Raw genomic sequence first — 23,240 nt, forward strand, 5'->3', positions numbered from 1 at the left:
TGGGGGTCCCCAGGAGTTCTGGGAAGGGGTGAGGGGGGGTGTTGGTGTCACCCTCCAGGGGTTTTGGGGGTGTTGGGGGTCCCCAGGAGTTCTGGGAAGGGGTGAGGGGGGTGTTGGTGTCACCCTCAGGGAGTTGTGGGGCTGTTGGGGGTCCCCAAAAGTTACAGGGAAGGGGTGAGGGAGGTATTAAGGGGCACCCTCAGGGACTTACAGGGGTGCTGGGGGGTCCCCAGAAGGCTCAGGGGAAGGGGTGAAGGGGGTGTTAGGGGCACCCTGAGGAGGTTATGGAAGGGTTAGGGGTGTTGGGGGTCCCCAGAAGTTATAGGGAAGGGGTGAGGGGGGTGTTGGTGTCACCCTCAGGGGTTCTGGGGGTGCTGGGGGTCCCCAAAAGCTCTGGGAAGGATGAGGGGGGTGTTAGGGGCACCCTCAGGGGGTTTTGGGGGTGCTGAGGGTCCCTAAAAGCTCTGGGAAGAATGAGGGGGGTGTTAGGGGCACCCTCAGGGGGTTCTGGGGGTCCCCAAAAGCTCTGGGAAGGATGAGGGTTGTGTTTGTGCCACCCTGGGGAGGTTATGGAGAGATTGGGGGTACAGGGATACCCCAAAATCTCCATGGGGGGGTCTGATATCCATTTTTTTACCCCCTCTGGATATCCCAGAAGCAGAGCAGGAGGGGTTGGAGCTGCAGGGGAAATTTTTATTCTGCTTATAAAGATTGGGGGTACAAGGACACCCCAAAATCTCCATGGGGGGGGTCTGATAACCCATTTTTAGCCCCCCAGAGTATCATGAATTTAGAGCAGGAGGGTTTGGACCCACAAGGGGGAATTTTTATTCTGCTCAGGGGATCAAGAATGGCTTGGGGGTATGGGGGACACCCCAAAATCTCTATGGGGGGGTCTGATACCCATTTTTGGCCCCCCAGAGTATCATGAAGACAGAGCAGGAGGGGTTGGACCAACAAGGGGGAATTTTTATCCTGCTTATAAAGATTGGGGGTACAGGGACACCCCAAAATCTCCATGGGGGGGTCTTATATCCATTTTTTTTACCCCCTCTGGGCATCACAGAGGCAGAGCAGGAGGGGTTGGAGTTCCAGGGGGGAATTTTTATCCCACTCAGAAAGATTGGGGATACAAGGACACCCCAAAATCTCAGTGGGGGGGGTCTGATACCCATTTTTTCTTGCCCCCCCAGGGTATCACAGAGGCAGAACGTGAGGCCTTTGAGCTGCTGCCTGATGATGAGAGGCAGTGTGACAAGTGCAAGACAACCTGTTTCCTGTCAGCCCTGGCCTGCTACGACTGTCCCCAGGGCCTGGTCTGCCTCTACCACATGGACGATCTCTGCAAGTGCCCCCGCAGCAAGCAGTACCTCAGGTGGGGGCTGGGGGGGCTGGGGGAGGGGTTTGGGGGGGCACAGAGGGGTTTGGGGGGGTTAGAGGGGGGTTTGGGGTTCCTGGAAGGGGGTTTGGGGGGGTTAGAGAGGGGATTGGGGGGGTTGGATGGGGGTTTTTGATTTTGGGGTGCTGCAGCTTTGGGGGTGCCCCTGGCTGGAATCCTCCTGTGATTTTGGGGTGCTGGGGCTCCTGGCTGTGATTTTGGGGTGCCCCTGGCTGTGATTTGGGGGTGCTGGGGCTCCTGACTGGAATCCTCCTGTGATTTTGGGGTGCTGAAGTTCTGGGGGTGCCCCTGGCTGTGATTGTGGGGTGTCCCTGTCTGTAATTTGGGGGTGCTGGTGCTCTGGGGGTTCCCCTATCTGTGATTGTGGGGTGTCCCTGTCTGTAATTTGGGGGTGCTGGCGCTCTGGGTGTTCCCCTGTCTGTGATTTTGGGGTTCCCCTGTCTGTAATTTTGGGGTGCTGGGGCTCCGGGGGTTCCCTTGTCTGTAATTTTGGGGTTCCCCTGTCTGTGATTTTGGGGTGCTGGTGCTGTGGGGGTTCCCCTGTCTGTGATTTTGGGGTGCTGGTGCTGTGGGGGTTCCCCTGTCTGTGATTTTGGGGTGCTGGTGCTGTGGGGGTTCCCCTGTCTGTGATTTTGGGGTTCGCCTGTCTGTGATTTTGGGGTTCTCCTGTCTGTGATTTTGGGGTGCTGGCGATCCGGGGGTGTCCCTGTCTGTAATTTTGGGGTGCTGGTGCTCTGGGTGTTCCCCTATCTGTAATTTTGGGGTGCTGGTGTCCCTGTCTGTGATTTTGGGGTGCTGGTGCTCCGGGGGTGTCCCTGTCTGTGATTTTGGGGTTCCCCTATCTGTAATTTTGGGGTTCCCCTGTCTGTGATTTTGGGGTGCTGGTGCTCCGGGGGTGTCCCTGTCTGTGATTTTGGGGTGTCCCTGTCTGTAATTTTGGGGTGCTGGGGCTCCGGGGGTTCCCCTGTCTGTGATTTTGGGGTTCCCCTATCTGTAATTTTGGGGTTCCCCTGTCTGTGATTTTGGGGTGCTGGTGCTCCGGGGGTGTCCCTGTCTGTGATTTTGGGGTGTCCCTGTCTGTGATTTTGGGGTGTCCCTGTCTGTCTGTGATTTTGGGGTGTCCCTGTCTGTGATTTTGGGGTGTCCCTGTCTGTCTGTGATTTTGGGGTGTCCCTGTCTGTGATTTTGGGGTGTCCCTGTCTGTGATTTTGGGTGTCCCTGTCTGTCTGTGATTTTGGGGTGTCCCTGTCTGTGATTTTGGGGTGTCCCTGTCTGTCTGTAATTTTGGGGTGTCCCTGTCTGTGATTTTGGGGTGTCCCTGTCTGTGATTTTGGGGTGTCCCTGTCTGTCTGTGATTTTGGGGTGTCCCTGTCTGTGATTTTGGGGTGTCCCTGTCTGTCTGTGATTTTGGGGTGTCCCTGTCTGTGATTTTGGGGTGCTGGCGCTCCGGGGGTGTCCCTGTCTGTGATTTTGGGGTGTCCCTGTCTGTGATTTTGGGGTGTCCCTGTCTGTCTGTGATTTTGGGGTGTCCCTGTCTGTGATTTTGGGGTGTCCCTGTCTGTCTGTGATTTTGGGGTGTCCCTGTCTGTGATTTTGGGGTGTCCCTGTCTGTCTGTGATTTTGGGGTGCTGTGGAGGTGCTGTGGTGACCCCCCGGCCCCCAGGTACCGTTACACGCTGGACGAGCTGCCGGCCATGCTGCACAAGCTCAAGGTGCGCGCAGAGTCCTTCGACACCTGGGCCAGCAAAGTGCGCGCGGCGCTGGAGCTGGAGGACGGCCGCAAGCGCAGTGAGTGGGGGGTTTGGGGGGTCTTTGGGGGATTTTGGGGGGGGTCTCAGGGGGGTTCAGGGGGTCTGAGGCTCCCCACCCCCGCAGCACTGGAGGAGCTGCGCGCGCTGGAGTCGGAGGGGCTGTTTGGGGGGTCTCAGGGGCTGTTTGGGGGTCTCAGGGGCTGTTTGGGGGGGTCTCAGGGGCTGTTTGGGGGGTCTCAGGGGGAGTCTCAGGGGTCTGTGTCCCCCTCCCCGCAGCGCTGGAGGAGCTGCGCGCGCTGGAGTCGGAGGCGCGCGAGCGGCGCTTCCCGCAGAACGAGCTGCTGCAGCGGCTCAAGGGCTGCCTGCGCCAGGCCGAGCGCTGCGTCTGCGACGCGCTGGGGCTGCTCAGCTCCCAGGAGACGGGGTCAGTGCCACCCTGCCACCGTGTCACCAGTGCCACCAGAGTGTCACCAGTGTGTCACTGTACCCTCAGTGTCACCACTGTCACCAGTGTGTCACTGTACCCTCAGTGTCACCACTGTCCCCTCAGGGTCTCCACTGTGTTCCCAGAGTGTCACCACTGTGTCCCTGTGTCTCCAGAGTATCCCTTTTCCTTCAGTGTCCTGTCCCTGTCCCTCAGTGTCCCTGTCCCTGCCCCCCTCACTGTCCCTGTCCCTGTGCGCAGGGTCCCAGCAGTGTCCCTGTCCCCAGTGTCCCTGACTGCCCCTGTCCCTGACTGTCCCTGTCCCTGTGTGCAGTGTCCCTGTCCCTGACTGTCCCTGTCCCCTGACTGTCCCTGTCCCTGACTGTCCCTGTCCCTGACTGTCCCTGTCCCTGTGTGCAGTGTCCCTGTCCCTGACTGTCCCTGTCCCCTGACTGTCCCTGTCCCCTGACTGTCCCTGTCCCTGTGCTCAGGGTCCCTGTGCTCAGGGTCCCTGTCCCTGACTGTCCCTGTCCCTGACTGTCCCTGTCCCTGTGCTCAGGGTCCCTGTCCCTGACTGTCCCTGTCTCTGACTGTCCCTGTCTCTGACTGTCCCTGTCCCTGTGTGCAGTGTCCCTGTCCCTGACTGTCCCTGTCCCTGACTGTCCCTGTCCCTGACTGTCCCTGTCCCTGTGTGCAGTGTCCCTGTCCCTGTCCCAGCAGTGTCCCTGTCCCTGACTGTCCCTGTGCTCAGTGTCCCTGTCCCTGTCCCAGCAGTGTCCCTGTCCCTGACTGTCCCTGTCCCTGTCCCAGCAGTGTCCCTGTCCCAGCAGTGTCCCTGTCCCTGACTGTCCCTGTCCCTGACTGTCCCTGTCCCTGTGCTCAGTGTCCCTGTCCCAGCAGTGTCCCTGTCCCTGACTGTCCCTGTCCCAGCAGTGTCCCTGTCCCAGCAGTGTCCCTGTCCCTGACTGTCCCTGTCCCTGTGCTCAGGGTCCCTGTCCCTGTCCCCAGTGTCCCTGACTGTCCCTGTCCCTGTGCTCAGGGTCCCTGTCCCTGTCCCCAGTGTCCCTGACTGTCCCTGTCCCTGTGCTCAGTGTCCCTGTCCCAGCAGTGTCCCTGTCCCTGACTGTCCCTGTCCCTGTGCTCAGTGTCCCTGTCCCTGACTGTCCCTGTCCCTGACTGTCCCTGTCCCTGACTGTACCTGTGCTCAGTGTCCCTGTCCCAGCAGTGTCCCTGTCCCTGACTGTCCCTGTGCTCAGTGTCCCTGTCCCAGCAGTGTCCCTGTCCCTGACTGTCCCTGTCCCTGTGCTCAGGGTCCCTGTCCCTGACTGTCCCTGTCCCTGTGCTCAGTGTCCCTGTCCCTGTCCCAGCAGTGTCCGTGTCCCTGACTGTCCCTGACTGTCCCTGTCCCTGTGCTCAGTGTCCCTGTCCCTGTCCCAGCAGTGTCCCTGTCCCTGACTGTCCCTGTCCCTGTGCTCAGGGTCCCTGTCCCTGACTGTCCCTGTCCCTGTGCTCAGTGTCCCTGTCCCTGTCCCAGCAGTGTCCGTGTCCCTGACTGTCCCTGACTGTCCCTGTCCCTGTGCTCAGTGTCCCTGTCCCAGCAGTGTCCCTGTCCCTGACTGTCCCTGTCCCTGTGCTCAGGGTCCCCGCGCCGGCGCTGACGCTGGAGGAGCTGCGAGCGTTCCTGGAGCAGATGAACCAGCTGCCCTGTGTCATGCACCAGATCGGGGACGTGCAGGTGGGACAGGGCCACACGGGGTCACATGGGGCCACACGGGGTCACATGGGGTCACATGGGGCCACACGGGGTCACTCGGGGTCATACAGGGTCACATGGGGTCACTCGGGGTCACATGGGGCCACACGGGGTCACACAGAGTCACACGGGGTCACACAGAGTCACACGGGGCCACACGGGGTCACATGGGGCCACACGGGGTCACACAGAGTCACATGGGGTCACACAGGGTCATACGGGGTCACACAGAGTCACGTGGGGCCACACGGGGTCACACAGGGCCATGTGAGGCCATATGGGGCCACGAGAGGCCACACGAGGTCACTCGGGGCCATACGGGGTCACTCGGGGGCACACAGAGTCACACAGGGTCACACGGGGTCACAGAGGGTCACTTGGGGTCACACGGGGCCACACGGAGTTACTCAGGGTGACAAGGGGTCACACAAGGTCACTTGGGGGCACATGGGGTCACTCAGGGTCATGTGGGGTCACACAGGGCCACATGGGTCACACAGGGTCACAAAGGGGCACATGGGGTCCCAGGGGTGTCACACGGTGTTCCAGAGGTGTCCCTGCATGTCCCAGGGGTGTCACACAGTGTCTCAGGGATGTCCCAGTGCTGTCTCTGTGTCCCCATCATGTCCCTGTGTCCCTCTATGCCCCCGCCCACCCCTTGACCCCATGTCCCCACTGTGTCCCCATGTCCCCTGTCTCTCCCCATGTCCCCCGTCTGTCCCCTCTCTGTCCCCATGTCCCCAGTCTGTCCCCACCATGTCCCCTGTCCCCACCATGTCCCGTGTCCGTCCCACCATGTCCGGTGTCCGTCCCCACCATGTCCCCTGTCCCCACCATGTCCCCAGTCCGTCCCCACCATGTCCGGTGTCCGTCCCCACCATGTCCCGTGTCCGTCCCCACCATGTCCCGTGTCTGTCCCCACCATGTCCCGTGTCTGTCCCCACCATGTCCCGTGTCTGTCCCCACCATGTCCCGTGTCCGTCCCACCATGTCCCGTGTCCGTCCCACCATGTCCCGTGTCCGTCCCCACCATGTCCCGTGTCCGTCCCACCATGTCCCGTGTCCGTCCCCACCATGTCCCGTGTCCGTCCCCACCATGTCCGGTGTCTGTCCCCACCATGTCCCGTGTCCGTCCCACCATGTCCCGTGTCCGTCCCACCATGTCCCGTGTCCGTCCCCACCATGTCCCCTGTCCCCACCATGTCCCGTGTCCGTCCCCACCATGTCCCGTGTCCGTCCCACCATGTCCCGTGTCCGTCCCACCATGTCCGGTGTCCGTCCCTCCTCAGGCGCTGCTGGAGCGGGTGGAGTCGTTCCAGGCGGAGGCTCGGGCCGCGCTGTCGGTGCCGCCCGCGGCCCCGGGCGCTCTGCAGGCGCTGCTGGAGCGCGGGGCGCGGCTGGGCGTGGAGGTGCCCGAGGGGCGGCGGCTGGAGCGGCAGCTGGCCCAGGCCACCTGGCTGGAGGAGGTGACAGCCACGCTGCGCTCGCCGCGCGCCCGCGTGCCCCTGCCCGCCATGCGCGGCCTCATCCAGGCCGGCCGCACCGTGGCCCCCAGCCCCGCCGTGGAGGTGGCCATGGCCGAGCTGCAGGAGCTGCTGACCATCGCCCAGCGCTGGGAGGAGAAGGCACAGATGTGCCTGGAGGCCAGGTGGGGGCGGGGAGCGCTGCCCCTGGGGGGATGGGGGAGGGTAAAGGGGGTGGGTGGGGATAAAGGGGGTGGGGCGGGTAAAGGGGGTGGGGATGGGTGGGGAGAAATGGGCTGGGGGTGGGGATAAAGGGGGTGGGTGTAAAGGGGGTGGGGGTAAAGGGGGTGGGTGGGGATAAAGGGGATGGGGATGGGTGGAGGTAAAGGGGATGGGGGTGGGGATGAGTCCTGGGTGGGGATAAAGGGGATGGGGGCTGGGGCTCTGTCCTGGGTGAGGATAAAGGGTCTGGGGGCTGGGGCTGTGTCCTGGTTGGGGATAAAGGGGCTGGGGGCTGGGGGCTCTGTCCTGGGTGAGGATAAAGGGTCTGGGGGCTGGGGCTGTGTCCTGGTTGGGGATAAAGGGGCTGGGGGCTCTGTCCTGGGTGAGGATAAAGGGTCTGGGGGCTGCCCTTGTGTCTCTCAAGGGCTATAATGGGTCTGGGGGCTGCTCCCCATGTGCCCAGGAGGAGGCAAAGGCACTGGGGGTGACTCTGTGGGGAGGGGGATGAAGGTTTGGGGTTCAGTCACTTATCAGGTTCATGCCCTGGGTCTGGGGGGTCTCTGGGGGTCCCAGGGGAGTCTCTGGGAGTGCCAGGGGGATCTCTGGGGTGCCAGGGTGGTCTCTTGGGATCTCAGGGGGGTCCCAGGGGGTCTCAGGGGTGTCCCAGGGGGTCTCTGGGGGGTCTCAGCCCCAGCCCTGCCCCGCAGGCAGAAGCACCCCCCGGCCACACTGGCTGCCATCATCAAGGAGGCCGAGAACATCCCGGCACTGCTGCCCAACATCCAGGCACTGAAAGAGGCCCTGGGCAAGGCACGGGCCTGGATCGCCGACGTGGAGGAGATCCAGGTGGGCACAGGACCCTGGGGGACCCCTGGGGGACAGCTGGGACAGTTGGGAAACCTGCCCTGTGAACCCTGGGGTGCTGGGATGTTCCCTGGGACACTCCTGTGTCCCCATCCTGTCCACCTGGACACTGGACATATCCATATCCCTGTCATGGACACTCCTGTGTCCCCATCATGTGCTGTCCCCATGATGTCCCCATGGACACTGGACACTCCTGTGTCCTCATCCTGTCCCCATGGACACTGGACAACACACATCCCTGTCCTGTCACCATGGACACTGGACACTCCTGTGTCCCCATGGATGCTGGACACTCCTGTGTCCTTGTCATGGACACTGGGCACTCCTGTGTCCCCATCCTGACCCCACAGACACTGGACACTTTCATGTCCCTGTCATGGACACTCCTGTGTCCCCATCCTGTCCCTCCTTCAATCCCCCCACTCCCACACCCTCCCCCCACCCCTCTAACCCCCTGTCCCCCCAGAATGGTGACCACTACCCGTGCCTGGATGACCTGGAGGGATTGGTGGCCGCGGGGCGGGACACTGGACACTCCTGTGTCCCTGTCCTGGACACTGGACATTCCTATGTCCTTGTCATGGACACTGGATACTCCTGTGTCCCTGTCCTGGATACTGGACATTCCTATGTCCTTGTTGTGGACACTGGACACTCCTGTGTCCCTGTCCTGGACACTGGACATTCCTATGTCCTTGTTGTGGACACTGGACATTCCTGTGTCCCTGTCCTGGACACTGGACATTCCTATGTCCTTGTTGTGGACACTGGACACTCACGTGTCCCCACCCTGTCCCTGCCGTGTCCCCACCCTGTCCCTCCTTCAATCCCCCCACTCCCACACCCTCCCCCCACCCCTCTAACCCCCTGTCCCCCCAGAATGGTGACCACTACCCGTGCCTGGATGACCTGGAGGGGTTGGTGGCCGTGGGCCGGGACCTGCCGGTGCGGCTGGAGGAGCTGCGGCAGCTGGAGGTGCAGGTGGGCACTGCCCACTCCTGGAGGGACAAAGCCTCCCGCACCTTCCTCAAGAAGAACTCCTGCTACACCCTGCTCGAGGTGGGTCTGCCTGCCAGGGGGCTTGGCTGGCTGCTGGAGCAAAATTTGGCTTCTCATCCAGCAAGGAGTGGGATTTTGGGAATTGTTATAGAGGTTGTGGAAGGGGATTTGTTTCTTCGGAGGTGATATAGAACAGCAAAGGGTTTTTATAGATTTTAAGAAGATTGAGTTTCTAAGTTGTGAAATTATAAGTTGAGCATCCAATTAATTTAAGATTCTAAGTGAGAAAAGATCAATCATCTGGTAAATAAAAATCCTAAATGATAATTTTGACAGAGAGGGGGAACATCTCTCCTGAACGGTTTCAAAATCCCAAAAGCTTTTTTCCAGGGACAGCTGTACCCCGCAGAGGTGTGGGGTGCCCTGAGGTGGGCTGGCAGGGCTGTGACCCCTCCCCTGGTGTCCCCAGGTGCTGTGTCCCTGCGCTGACGCCGGCTCGGACAGCAGCAAGAGGCTCAAGTGGCGGCAGGAGCCGGGGCTGTACCGGCTGGACGCCGAGAGCCTGGGGCTGTCAGCGCAGGACCTGCGGGACCCCGGCGCCGTGGTGAGCAGGGGGCACCCCCAGGACCCCCAGAGCTGGCCCTGCTGCTCTCCCCACCCCAGGGGTTTGGGGTGTTTGGGATGTGGGGGGAGCCACGTTCATCCCCAGTTCCTGTCGTGGTTTGCGTTGGTTGTTGTCCCTGGGTTGGGGTGGGTCACCCTTGTGTCCCTGTCCTTGTCACCTCTCACCCTTTGCTCTCCCCCACCCCAGATTTTGGCATTCAGGGGTTTGGGGATGGGACACACCCTGTGACCCCCTCCAATCCCTGTCCCCTCTCACCCCTTGATCTCCCCCAGATCATGACATTCAGGGGTTTGGGGTGGGTCACCCTCGTGTCCCCATCCATGTCACCTCTCACACTCCTGCTCTCCCCCACCCCAAATTTTGGCATTCAGGGGTTTGGGGATGGGACACACCCTGTGACCCCCTCCAATCCCTGTCACCTCTCACCCCTGTTGTCCCCGGGATTTTGGCATTCAGGGATTTGGGGATGGGTCACCCTCATGTCCCCAATCCCTGTCACCTCTCACACTCCTGCTGTCCCCCACCCCAGATTTTGGCATTCAGGGGTTTGGGGTTGGACACACCCTGTCCCCCCCCCCCCAGTCCCTCTCAGCCCCTGCTGTCCCCCAGATTTTGGCATTCAGGGATTTGGGGATAGGTCACCCGTATGTCCCCAATCCCTGTCACCTCTCACACTCCTTATTCCCTGTAGATTCTGTTGTTCAGGGGTTTGGGGATGGGTCACCCACATGTCCCTGGTCCCTGTCACCTCTCCCCCGTGCTCTCCCCCAGATTTGGCATTCAGGGGTTCGGGATGGGTCCCACCCTGACACCCCCCCCAATCCCCTGTCCCCCCCTGCTCTCCCCCACCCCAGATTTTGGCATTCAGGGGTTCAGGGATGGGTCCCACCCTGACACCCCCCAATCTCCTGTCCCCCCCTGCTCTCCCCCACCCCAGATTTTGGCATTCAGGGGTTCAGGGATGGGTCACACCCTGTGACCCCCCAATCCCCTCTCACCCCCTGCTGTCCCCCCAGATTTTGGCATTCGGGTGTTTGGGGATGGGTCCCACCCTGACACCCCCCAATCCCCTGTCCCCCCCTGCTCTCCCCCACCCCAGATTTTGGCATTCAGGAATTTGGGGATGGGTCCCACCCTGACACCCCCTAATCCCCTGCCTCCCCCCGCTGTCCCCCCAGATTTTGGCATTCAGGAATTTGGGGATGGGTCCCACCCTGACACCCCCCAATCCCCTGTCCCCCCCTGCTCTCCCCCACCCCAGATTTTGGCATTCAGGTGTTTGGGGATGGGTCCCACCCTGACACCCCCCAATCCCCTGTCCCCCCCTGCTCTCCCCCACCCCAGATTTTGGCATTCAGGGGTTCGGGGATGGGTCCCACCCTGACACCCCCCAATCCCCTGTCCCCCCCTGCTCTCCCCCAGATCGTGGCGTTCAAGGAGGGCGAGCAGAAGGAGAAGGAGGGCATGCTCCGCCTTCGCCACGCCAACGCCCAAAAAGCGGCACCGCCCCTGCCGGGCCCGGGGCCACCATCCTGCGTCTGCGGGCAACCATCCGGGCCGGCCATGCTGCAGTGCCAGCTCTGCCGGGACTGGTTCCACGGCTCCTGCGTGGCCTGGCCCCGCCTGGGAGCCCAGAAACCCTCCCCAGCCTGGTGGGAGTGGGACGCCAAGTTCCTGTGCCCGCTGTGCCAGCGCTCCCGCCGGCCGCGCCTGGAGACCATCCTGGCGCTGCTGGTGGCCCTGCAGAAGCTGCCGGTGAGGCTGCCCGAGGGAGAGGCGTTGCAGTGTCTCACCGAACGGGCCATCACCTGGCAGGACCGCGCCCGGCAGCTGCTGGCCTCGCCCGAGGTGGCCGCGCCCCTGGAGCGGCTGGCGGAGCTGCGGCACCGGCTGCACGGGGACGGGGACGGGGCGCTACGCGAGGCCAGCCGCAACGAGCAGACCAAGGTGGGAATGGGGGGGTTTGGGGGCATTTATGGGGGTTTGGGGGGATTTATGGGGGTTTTGGGGTGTCAGGGCGCTGCGCGAGGCCAGCCGCAACGAGCAGACCAAGGTGGGAATGGGGGGGTTTGGGGGGATGTTTGGGGGGAGTTAGGGGGGTTTGGGGGGATTTATGGGGGTTTGGGGGTGCATGAGGCCAGCCGCAACGAGCAGACCAAGGTGGGGGAACTGGGGGGGGTTTGGGGGGTTTTGGGGTGATTTATGGGAGATTTGGGGTGATTTATGGGGGTTTTAGGGTGATTTATTGGGGGTTTGAGGTTCCAGGGCTGGTTCTGGGGCAGGTTTTGGGGCTCTGGGGCAGGTTTTAGGGTTCCAGGGTAGTTTTGGGACTCCAGGGCAGGTTTTGGGGCTCTGGGGCAGGTTTGGGAGTTCCAGGGTAGTTTTGGGGCTCCAGGGCAGGTTTTGGGGTTCCAGGGCAGGTTCTGGGGTTCCAGGGCAGGTTCTGGGGCAGGTTCTGGGGTTCTGGGGCAGGTTTTAGGGCTCCAGAGCAGGTTTTGGGGTTCCAGGGCAGGTTCTGGGGTTCCAGGGCAGGTTCTGGGGCTGGTTCTGGGGAAGGTTTTGGGGTTCCAGGGCAGATTTTGGGGCTGGGGGGGGGCTGAGCCCCCCGGAACACATTCCGTCCATCCCCCAGGTGTCGGTGGAGAACGGGGACGCCCCCAGCCCGGAGAAGAACGGGCCCCTGCCCTCGGGTGAGTGGGGTTTGGGGACCCCTGGGGGGGACACGGGGGGGACACGGGGCACTGGGGGTCCCCATAGTGTCCCTGTGGTGTCCCCACCATGTCCCTGTCCCTGCAGAGCTGGAAGTGCTGGGCGTGGCAGTGTCCCCATGTCCCCGTGGTATCCCCATGTCCTCACACTGTCCCCACAGAGCTGGAGGCTCTGTGTCCCCATGTCCCCACGATGTCCCCATGGTGTCCCCACAGAGCTGGAGGCTCTGTGTCCCCATGTCCCCACGATGTCCCCATGGGTCCCCACAGAGCTGGAGGCTCTGTGTCCCTATGTCCCCACGATGTCCCCATGGTGTTCCTGCAGAGCTGGAAGCTCTGTGTCCCTGTGGTGTCATTATGGTGTCCCCACAATGTCCCCATGGTGTCCCTGCAGAGCTGGAGGCTCTGTGTCCCCATGTCCCCACAATGTCCCCATGGTGTCCCCACAGAGCTGGAGGCTCTGTGTCCCCATGTCCCCACGATGTCCCCATGGTGTCCCCACAGAGCTGGAGGCTCTGTGTCCCTATGTCCCCACGATGTCCCCATGGTGTTCCTGCAGAGCTGGAAGCTCTGTGTCCCTGTGGTGTCATTATGGTGTCCCCGCAATGTCCCCATGGTGTCCCTGCAGAGCTGGAGGCGCTGAGCACAGTGCCATGTCCCTGCAGTGTCCCCATGTCCCTGCAGTGTCCCTGCAGTGTCCCCATGTCCCTGCAGTGTCCCCATGGTGTCCCTGCAGAGCTGGAGGTGCTAAGCACACCCTGTGTCCCTGTGTCCCCATGTCTCTGTGGTGTCCCCACAATGTCCCCATGGTGTCCCTGCAGAACTGGAGGCTCTGTGTCCCCACGATGTCCCCACAATGTACCCACAATGTCCCCATGGTGTCCCTGCAGAGCTGGAGGCTCTGTGTCCCCACAATGTCCCCACGATGTCCCCACAATATCCCCACAATGTCCCCATGGTGTCCTTACAGATCTGGAGGCTCTGTGTCCCTGTGGTGTCATTGTAGTGTCCCCACAATGTCCCCATGATGTCCCCGCAGAGCTGGAGGCGCTGAGCACAGTGCCATGTCCCTGCAGTGTCCCCATGTCCCTGCAGTGTCCCTGCAGTGTCCCCATGGTGTCCCCATGTCCCTATGGTGTCCCCGCAGAGCTGGAGGCGCTGAGCACAGTGCCATGTCCCTGCAGTGTCCCCATGTCCCCATGGTGTCCCTGCAGTGTCCCCATGGTGTCCCCACGGTGTCCCCGCAGAGCTGGAGGCGCTGAGCGCGGCGCTGCCCCGGCTGCAGCAGCAGGGCCCCGTGCTGGAGCTGCCCGAGGGGACACGGTGCAGTGTCCCTGCAGTGTCCCCATGGTGTCCCCATGGTGTCCCCACGGTGTCCCCGCAGAGCTGGAGGCGCTGAGCGCGGCGCTGCCCCGGCTGCAGCAGCAGGGCCCCGTGCTGGAGCTGCCCGAGGGGACACGGTGCAGTGTCCCTGCAGTGTCCCCATGGTGTCCCCACGGTGTCCCCGCAGAGCTGGAGGCGCTGAGCGCGGCGCTGCCCCGGCTGCAGCAGCAGGGCCCCGTGCTGGAGCTGCCCGAGGCCACGCGGAGGCCGCTGGAGGAGCTGATGATGGAGGGCGACCTGCTGGAGGTGACGCTGGACGAGGCCCAGAGCATCTGGAGGCTGCTGCAGGCCACGCGCCCCCCCCCGCTGGCCCTGTTCCGCCTGCTGCTCGAGGTATGGAACCCCAAAAACGGGGCTGGGAAACCCAAAACGGGGATGGGAACCCCCAAAACTGAGCTGGGATACAGAGCAAACCCCAAAACGGGGATAGGAACCCCAGAACGGGGCTGGAATACAGAGCAAACCCCAAAATGGGGATGGGAACCCCAGAACGGGACTGGGAACCCCAAAACAGGGATGGGAACCCCAAAAGGGGGATTGGGAACCCCAAAACAGGGATTGGGGACCCCAAAACGGGGATGGGAACCCCAAAACGGGGATTGGGGACACCAAAACGGGACTGGGAACCCCAAAATGGGGATGGGAACCCCAAAACGGGGCTGGGAATCCCAAAACAGAGATGGGAACCCCAAAACAGGGATGGGAACCCCCAAAACTGAGCTGGGATACAGAGCAAACCCCAAAACGGGGATAAGAACCCCAAAACAAGGCTGGGAACCCAAAAACGGGGCTGGGACCCCAAAAACGGGGATGGGACCCCAAAAAACGGGGATGGGACCCAAAAACGGGGATGGGACCCTAAAAACGGGGATGGGACCCCAAAAATGACCTGGGTTACTGAACCAACCCCCAGAACTGAGCTGGGTTACAGAACAAACCCGAAAACTGACCCAGAGACCCCCAAAACCTGCCCAGGGACCCCTAAAACTGAGCAGGGAACCCCAAACCTTGTTAGGGGATACAGAGCAAACCCCAAAACTGCCCCCAAGTGCCCCCCTTGAACTCTAAAACTGCCCCAACCCCTACTGGGCACCCCAAAACTGCCCCCAAATCATCTCCTAAAGCTCTGAGTGATCCCCTCAAATTCCCTCAGAGACCCCAAAACCCCTGGGGGACCCCAAATTCCTGTTTCCCTGCCCACCCCAGACACCCCAAACCCGCATTGCCCTGGCTCAGCCCCCCCATAGCCGGTTTTTGGGGTGACTGTGGGGTGTGACTGTGGGTGTGTCCCCCCCATAGCCAGTTTTTGGGTGACTGTGGGGTGTGACTGTGAGGGTGTGGCTTTGGGGGTGTGACTGTTGGTGTGTCATGTCCCTCCCCCTCCCCCTCCATTGGCATTTTTGGGGTGATTGTGGCTGTGACTGTGACTCTGGGTGTGCCCCCCATGTGACTCTGGGTGTGACTCTGGGTGTGACTGAGTGTGTTCCCTGGGGGTGACTCAGTGTGGCTCTGGGTGTGTCCCTGGTGTAACTCTGGGTATGTCCCTGGGGTGACTCTGGTTGTGGCTCTGGGTGTGGCTCTGGGTGTGTGTGTCCCGTCCCCCCCCCCCCCCCCCGCCCCGGTGCGACTGTGGGTGTGACTGTCTGTGTCCCCCTGAGGTGACTGTGACTGTGGCTGTGACTCTGTCCCCCTGGTGTCTCTGTCTGTGTCCCTGCGGTGTAACTGTGGCTGTGACTGTGGCTGTGCCCCCCCGGTGTGGCTGTGACTCTGTGTCCCCCCAGTGTGACTCTGGTTGTGTCTGTGGCTGTGACTGTGTCTCTGACTGTGACTCTGTGTCCCCCCGTTGTGATTGGCTGTGACTGTGGCTGTGGCTGTGACTCTGTGCCCCCTGTTGTGACTGTGGCCGTGTCCTCTGTCCCATGTGACCGGCTGTGTCTCTCACTGTGACTCTGGCTGTGTCTCTGGCTGTGACTGTGGGGGTGACCGTGGCTGTGTCTGTGCCCCGTTGTGACTCTGGCTGTGACTGTGTCTGTCCCCCCGGTGTGACTCTGGCTGTGTCCTGTGCCCCGTTGTGACCGTGACTGTGTCTCCTGGCTGTGCCCTGTTGTGACCGTGGCTGTGTCTCTGTCTGTCTCCCGTTGTGACCGGCTGTGTCTCTGGCTGTGACTCTGTGCTCCCCGTTGTGACCGTGGCTGTGACTGTGTCTGTGCCCCAGTGTGGCTGTGTCTCTGTCCCCCGCTGTGACCGTGGCCGTGGCTGTGACTGTGACTGTCCCGCGCTGTGACTGTGGCTGTGACTTTGTCTATCCCCCCTTGTGACTCTGACTGTGACTGTGACTGTCCCCCGCTGTGACTGTGGCGGTGACTGTGTCTATCCCCCGTTGTGACTCTGGCTGTGACTGTTCCTGCAGTGTGACAGTGGCCGTGTCTCTGTCTGTGCCCTGTGTGACTGTGGCTGTGACTGTGGGGTGTGACCGTGGCCGTGTCTCTGTCTGTCCCCCGGTGTGACTCTGGCTGTGACTGTCCCCCGGTGTGACTCTGGCCGTGTCTCTGTCTGTCCCCCGGTGTGACTCTGGCTGTGACTGTCCCCGGTGTGACTCTGGCCGTGCCGCTGTCCCCCGTGTGACCGTGGCTGTGCCGCTGTCCCCGGTGTGACCGTGTCTCTGAGTGTCCCCGGTGTGACCGTGTCTCTGAGTGTCCCCGGTGTGACCGTGGCCGTGCCGCTGTCCCCGGTGTGACCGTGTCTCTGAGTGTCCCCGGTGTGACTCTGTCTCTGACTGTCCCCGGTGTGACCGTGTCTCTGAGTGTCCCCGGTGTGACCGTGGCCGTGCCGCTGTCCCCAGCTGGAGCAGGCGGAGCGCCGCGGGGCGCGGGGCCGCGCCCGGGACCCCGAGCGGCGGCGGAAGCGGCGGGCGGAGCGCGGGCACCTCCCCTCGGCCGCCAAGGAGGAGCTGGAGCCAAAGAGGAGCCGGGGGGGCCGAGGGGGGCGGCGACCCCCGGGACAGCCCCGCGCCCGGGCCCCAGACCCCGGGGGTGAGCGGGGAGGGGAATATGGGGGACGGGGGGGGGTTATGGGGGGAAATAACGGGGTACAGAGGGGGTTATGGGGGGAAATAATGGGGTACAAAGGGGGGTTATGGGGGAAATAACGGGGTACAGAGGGGGTTATGGGGGGAAATAATGGGGTACAAAGGGGGTTTATGGGGGGAAATAATGGGGTACAGAGGGGGTTTATGGGGGGAAATAATGGGGTACAGAGGGGGTTATGGGGGGAAATAATGGGGTACAAAGGGGGTTTATGGGGGGAAATAATGGGGTACAGAGGGGGGATTAATGGGATTTTAAGGGATACAGAGGGGGTTAATGGGGTACAGAGGGCATTGCTGGGGGGATTATGGGGTGCAGAGATCAGATTTATGGGGTACTGAGGGGTTCATGGGAGATTATGGGATACACAGAGTGCCCAGGAGGCAAATTCGGATGTCTGTGGGGCACAGGGGGATTTTGGGGGTACAGGATGGGATTATGGGGTGGGAGGGGTCCAGGATGAGAACTGGGGGGTTTATGGGGCACGGGGGGATTTTGGGGGTACAGGATGGGATTATGGGGTGGGAGGGGTCCAGGATGAGAACTGGGGGGTTTATGGGGCACGGGGGGATTTTGGGGGTACAGGATGGGATTATGGGGTGGGAGCAAGGGCGTGTTGTGGGGTGCAGGGGGGAGCATTTAGGGGGTTCCCCCATATCCAAGCAGCAATGGGGGGTACAGGGGGAAGAGCTGCCCATGTGATTTTGGGGTTGACCCCCCCCAAACCTCTCCCCTGTGCCCCCCCAGGACTCGTGACCTGGAGCCCCCAGCTCGGATGGACACGGTGACAGTGGTGGGGATGGACTGGGGGGAGGGGCCACACCGCCCCCCCCCCGACCCTGCGACCCCCCCCCCCTCCCCCCAAACTCCCCAATTTCTGGGGGTGGGGGCCTCTCCCCCCTCCCCCCCCCCGCGATGTAATTATTTGAGTTGTTTCTTTTGTATCGTTCAGCCCCGGGGGGGGGGAGGGGTGGGCCACACACAGCTGGGGGGGATCCGGGGGGGTCCCCCCAAATTGGGGAGGGGGGGACCCAACCAGCACAGCAGGGCCAGCCCCCCCCACCCCTCCCCCACCGGGTTTTTTATAGGATTGGGGGGTGGGGGCGGGGGGTCGGATTTGGGGCCCCCCTGCCCCTCCCCCGCCGACACTAACAAGTCTCAAGCTCTTTGTAGCGGGGGCGGGGGCGGGGGGGGCTTATTTTATTGTATTATGATTTTTTTTATTATTATTAAACTTTGGAGGTTAAAAAATGTGACTCTGAGATTATTGGGGGTTTGGGATTTTGGGAGTTCATTATTTTAGGGGGTTCATTATTTTGGGGGTTCATTATTTTAGGGGGGGTTCATGATTTTGGGGGGTTCAGGGTTTTTTTGGGCTTCAGGGTTTTGGGAGTTCATTATTTTAGGGTTTCAGGGTTTTTAGGGGTTTGGGATTTTGGGGTTCAGGTTTTTTGGGGGTTCATTCATTGGGGATTCATTATTTTAGGGGGATTCAGAGTTTTTTTGGGGTTCATTATTTTGGGGGTTCATTATTTTGGGGAGTTCAGGGTTTTTTTTCGGGGTTCATTATTTAGGGGGTTCATTATTTTAGGTGTTTATTATTTGAGGGGTTCATTATTTAGGGGGTTCATTATTTTAGGGGTTCATTATTTTAGGCGTTTATTATTTTAGGTGTTCATTATTTAGGGGGGTTCACTATTTTGGGGGATTCATTATTTTAGGGGGTTCATTATTTTGGGGGGGTTCATTATTTTGGGGGGTTCATTATTTTAGGTATTTATTATTTAGGTGTCCGTTATTTTAGGTGTCCATTATTTTAGGGGTTCATTATTTTAGGGCAGTTCAGGGGTTTTTGGGGGTTCATTATTTTTGTGGGGTTCAGGTTTTTTCGGGGTTCATTATTTTGGGGGTTCATTATTTTAGGGGCTCATGATTTTGGGGGTTCATTAGGAGTTCATTATTTTGGGGGGTTCAGGTTTTTTTGGGAGTTAATTATTTTGGGAGTTCATTATTTTGGGGGTTCGGGATTTTGGGGTTCATTATTTTGGAGGGTTCAGGTTTTTTGGGGGTTTGGGATTTTGGGGTTCAGGTTTTTTAGGGGTTCATTATTTTAGGTGTTCATTATTTTAGGTGTCCATTATTTAGGGGGATTCATTATTTAGGGGGTTCATTATTTTAGGTGTTTGTTATTTTCGGGGTTCATTATTTTAGGTGTTCATTATTTTAGGTGTTCATTATTTTAGGTCTTCATTATTTTAGATGTTTATTATTTTAGGTGTTCATTATTTAGGGAGTTCATTATTTTAGGTATTTATTATTTTAGGTGCTCATTATTTAGGGGGTTCATTATTTTAGGTGTTCATTATTTTCGGGTTTCATTATTTTAGGTGTTCATTATTTAGGGAGCTTTATTGTTTTAGGGGAGTTCAGGGTTTTTTGGGGGTTCAGGATTTTAGGTGTTCATTATTTTAGGTGTTCATTATTTTAGATGTTCATTATTTTAGATGTTCATTATTTAGGTGTTTATTATTTTAGGTGTTCATTATTTTAGGTGTTCATTATTTTAGGTGTTCATTATTTAGGTGTTTATTATTTTAGGTGTTCATTATTTTAGGTGTTCATTATTTTAGGTGTCCATTATTTTAGGTGTCCATTATTTTAGATGTTCATTATTTTAGGTGTTCATTATTTTAGGTGTTCATTATTTTAGGTGTTCATTATTTTAGATGTTCATTATTTTAGGTGTTCATTATTTAGGTGTTCATTATTTTAGGTGTTCATTATTTTCGGGGTTCATTATTTTAGGGGTTCATTATTTAGGTGTTTATTATTTTAGGTGTTCATTATTTTAGGTGTTCATTATTTTAGATGTTCATTATTTTAGGTGTTCATTATTTAGGTGTTCATTATTTTAGGTGTTCATTATTTTAGTTGTCCATTATTTTGGATGTTCATTATTTAGGTGTTTGTTATTTTAGGTGTTCATTATTTAGATGTTCATTATTTAGGTGTTCATTATTTTAGGTGTTCATTATTTTAGTTGTCCATTATTTTGGATGTTCATTATTTAGGTGTTTGTTATTTTAGGTGTTCATTATTTAGATGTTCATTATTTAGGTGTTCATTATTTTAGGTGTTCATTATTTAGTTGTCCATTATTTTGGATGTTCATTATTTAGGTGTTTGTTATTTTAGGTGTTCATTATTTAGATGTTCATTATTTATTTTAGGTGTTCATTATTTTAGGTGTTCATTATTTTAGGTGTTCATTATTTTAGATGTTCATTATTTTAGGTGTTCATTATTTTAGGTGTTCATTATTTTAGATGTTCATTATTTATTTTAGGTGTTCATTATTTTAGGTGTTCATTATTTTAGATGTTCATTATTTTAGGTGTTCATTATTTTAGGTGTTCATTATTTTAGATGTTCATTACTTTAGGTGTTCATTATTTTAGGCGTTCATTATTTTAGGCGTTCATTATTTTAGGTGTTCATTATTTTAGGTGTTCATTATTTTAGGCGTTCATTATTTTAGATGTTTATTATTTTAGGTGTTCATTATTTTAGGTGTTCATTATTTTCGGGGTTCTCCCCCCGGTGCCGTTTCCCCATTGGCCGCCGGCTCCACCAATGGGAGCGCGGGGGGGGCGGGGCCTGCGCGGCGCGGGAACCGCCTGAGGGACGGACCCGCAAATCGCGTCTCGTGAGGGAAAATTCACCTTTCCTCAGGTAAAAACTCAACTTTTCTGAGGTAAAATTACCCCCTTAGATAAAACACCCCCTTTCCTGAAGTAAAATTCCCTAAGATGTGGAATCTTCCATGAGATAAAACCCAATTTTCTGAGGTAAAATCTACATTGCTGAGGTAAAAGTAATTTCTGAGGTAAAACGCCCCTTTCATAAAGAACAATTTTTTCATGAGGTAAAACCCTCTTTAAGCGAGTTAAATTTTACATTTCTGAGGCAAAATCTGCTGCCCCGAGCTCAAAAGATTTTTCCTGTGGTAAAACTCTTTTCCATGAGGTAAAATATGTTCTTTTTTTGAGGTAAACTCGTCATTCGTGAGGTAGAATTTGCTTTTTTTGAGATAAAAACTCCTTTGCTGAGGTACAATCCTGAAGAACATTCATGAGGTAAAAGCCTCAGCGAGTGAGGTAATTTCCATTTTCTGAGGTAAATTCCCTCCTTCCTGAGGGAAAAAATGTTTTTCCCTTACAATAAAACACTTTTCTGTGAGGTAAAATTTCCTTTACTTGAGGGGAAAATCCATTTTGTGACATAAAACATTTTCCCCTGAGGTAAAAAATCCTCTTTTCTGGGGCGTAAAATTTTCTTTCATGAGGGTAAAAAACTTTTTTGTGAGGCAAGAATTTACCCTTCCTTGTGTAAAAAAACCCTTTTTTGAGGTAAATTCTTCCACCTTGAGGGTGAAAAAAAATGCTTTGTTCCCTGCAGTTAAAATATCCTATTTCTTGAGGTAAATTTTAATTTTCCTGAAGTAAAACATTCACATTTTTCTTTAGAATAAAACCCTTGGCTCTGAGGTAAAATTTAATTTCCTGAGGTAAAAATTCTCATCTCTCTTGTGAGGTAAATTCACTTATTTTCCGATTAAAAATCATTTTTGCTGAATTAAACTCCACTTAGTAAGGTAAAATCCCCCTCAGTGTTAATATTCCTAATTAATATATGTGTATTAATTATATATATAAATTACACAGATAAAAAAATGTGTAAATATGGGTGTAAAATCTCATTTTTCTGAGGCAAAAACTTTTTTTTTTTTTTTTTGAGGGGTAAATCTTTTCTTGAAGTAAAATCTTCCTTCTTTTTTTAGGCAAATAAAGGATTTTTTTTCCTTTTTGAGTAGAAATATAAGTTTTCTTTTAAAAAAATGTCCCTTTGTTCCTGAATAAAATTCTTTTTTGAGGATATTCCCTCCCCACTCCTCCTATATATAAATAGTATTTTTTTCCAGTGAAAAAAAACCACACATTTTAAGAAAATCCTTTTCCACCCTTTAAATTTTTTTCCTTTCTTTGAGGGAAAAAAATATTTTTGTTTTTTTAGGGAAACATGCTTGTTTTGCTTTGTTTTTCTTGAGGAAAACCATCTCTTTATGAGTAAAAATTTCTCTTTTTTTTGAGATAAAACTCCTTTTTCCTCTGAGCAGGAAATTTGAGGAAAATAATCTTTTTCTAGAGGAAAACACCCTTTAATTTTTTTTTTTTTTTTGAGGCAAACCCCCTCCACTCTTAATAAATCTTTTTTTTGTTTGTTTTTTTTTTAAACACAACTCTCACATTTTTTCCAAATTGAGGCAAAAATCCCTAATTTCTTTACTGAAAACATTCTTTTGAGGAAAATGTGCTCGGTTTGGGGCTATTTGTGGTTTTGGGTTTGTTTGGGTTTTTTTGAGGTGAATTTGTCTTTTCCTGAGGAAAAAAAACTTTCTGATGATATTTCCTTCCCTATCAGGGTTAATCTCTGTTCCAGACAAAAAAAGAGGACTATTTTTTTTTTAGGTAAATCCCTTTTTTCCCTCCTTTTCCTGAGGAAAACACATTTGGATCATTTTGAAGGAAAACTTCTTGTTTTTGAGTAAAAACTTTTATTTTGAGCTAAATCCCCCTTTCCCCTGAGGGGGGAAAAAACCCACTTTTCTTCAGGAGAAAAAAATCCCATCCCTGAGGCAAATATCCATTTCCACAGGAAAAACCCTCCTCGTGTGAGGAAAAAAAAATTAAATATTTTTGATAAAAATCCCTTTTTTCCCTGAGGTAACACGGTCCTCACACAGGGCCGGGTTCTAGATTGGGGCCTTGTTGAGCTGGGGCTTAGAACCGGCCTGGCAATACCGGGTTCTAGATCAGAGCCTTGTTGAGCTGGGGCTTAGAACCGGCCTGGCAATACCGGGTTCTAGATCAGGGCCTTGTTGAGCTGGGTTTTAGAGCCGGCCTGGTAATACCGGGTTCTAGAGCAGGGCCTTGTTTAGCTGGGGTTTAGAGCCAACCTGGCAATACCAGGTTCTAGATCGGGGATTTGTTGAGCTGAGTTTTAGATCTGGCCTGGCAGTGCCGGGTTCTAGATCGGAGCCTTGTTGAGCTGGGTTTTAGAGCCGGCCCGGCAATACCAGGTTCTAGATCTGGGGCTTGTTGATCTGGGTTCTACAGCCAGCCTGGCAGTGCCAGGTTCTAGGCCTGGCCAGGAACTCCCAGATTCTAGAGCGGGCCTGGCAGTGCTGGGTTCTAGATCCTGTATCACTGTGCCAGGTTCTAGATCCAGCCCTTCTGCTCTGCCCCCCTGTTGTGGTGGGCTCTAAATCCCTGGTGCCTGGTTTAGATCTGGTATCGGCAAACTCGGTTTTAGATCCAGCCTGGCGGTGCCGGGTTCTAGATCAGGGCCTTGTTGAGCCGGTTTGTAGATCCAGCCTGGCGGTGCCGGGTTCTAGATCAGGGCCTTGTTGAGCCGGTTTGTAGATCCAGCCTGGTGGTGCTGGGTTCTAGATCCGGTATTGCTGTGCCGGGCTCTAGATTCCCGGTGCCGGGTTCTAGATT

The 23,240-nt window shown here is 56.2% G+C and overlaps 1 protein-coding gene across 1 annotated transcript in view; it reads left to right on the forward strand.

Moving 5' to 3' along the window:
* Window positions 1-1,193: 1,193 nt before the first annotated feature.
* Window positions 1,194-23,240, forward strand: part of LOC306816456 (lysine-specific demethylase 5C-like) — a gene marked incomplete at its 5' end in the record, with an annotated part of 30,154 nt that continues 8,107 nt past the window's right edge. The window contains 13 exon segments of the mRNA XM_079332899.1: window positions 1,194-1,375; window positions 3,063-3,187; window positions 3,427-3,574; window positions 5,213-5,309; window positions 6,617-6,975; window positions 7,720-7,858; window positions 8,759-8,938; window positions 9,348-9,482; window positions 10,926-11,450; window positions 12,136-12,193; window positions 13,722-13,927; window positions 16,437-16,565; window positions 16,567-16,626. Coding sequence (XP_079189025.1) covers window positions 1,194-1,375; window positions 3,063-3,187; window positions 3,427-3,574; window positions 5,213-5,309; window positions 6,617-6,975; window positions 7,720-7,858; window positions 8,759-8,938; window positions 9,348-9,482; window positions 10,926-11,450; window positions 12,136-12,193; window positions 13,722-13,927; window positions 16,437-16,565; window positions 16,567-16,626 — 2,343 coding nt within the window.

The sequence above is a fragment of the Erithacus rubecula genome (assembly GCF_903797595.1).
Source record: "Erithacus rubecula genome assembly, contig: scaffold_607_arrow_ctg1, whole genome shotgun sequence".
NCBI classification, from domain to species: domain Eukaryota; kingdom Metazoa; phylum Chordata; class Aves; order Passeriformes; family Muscicapidae; genus Erithacus; species Erithacus rubecula.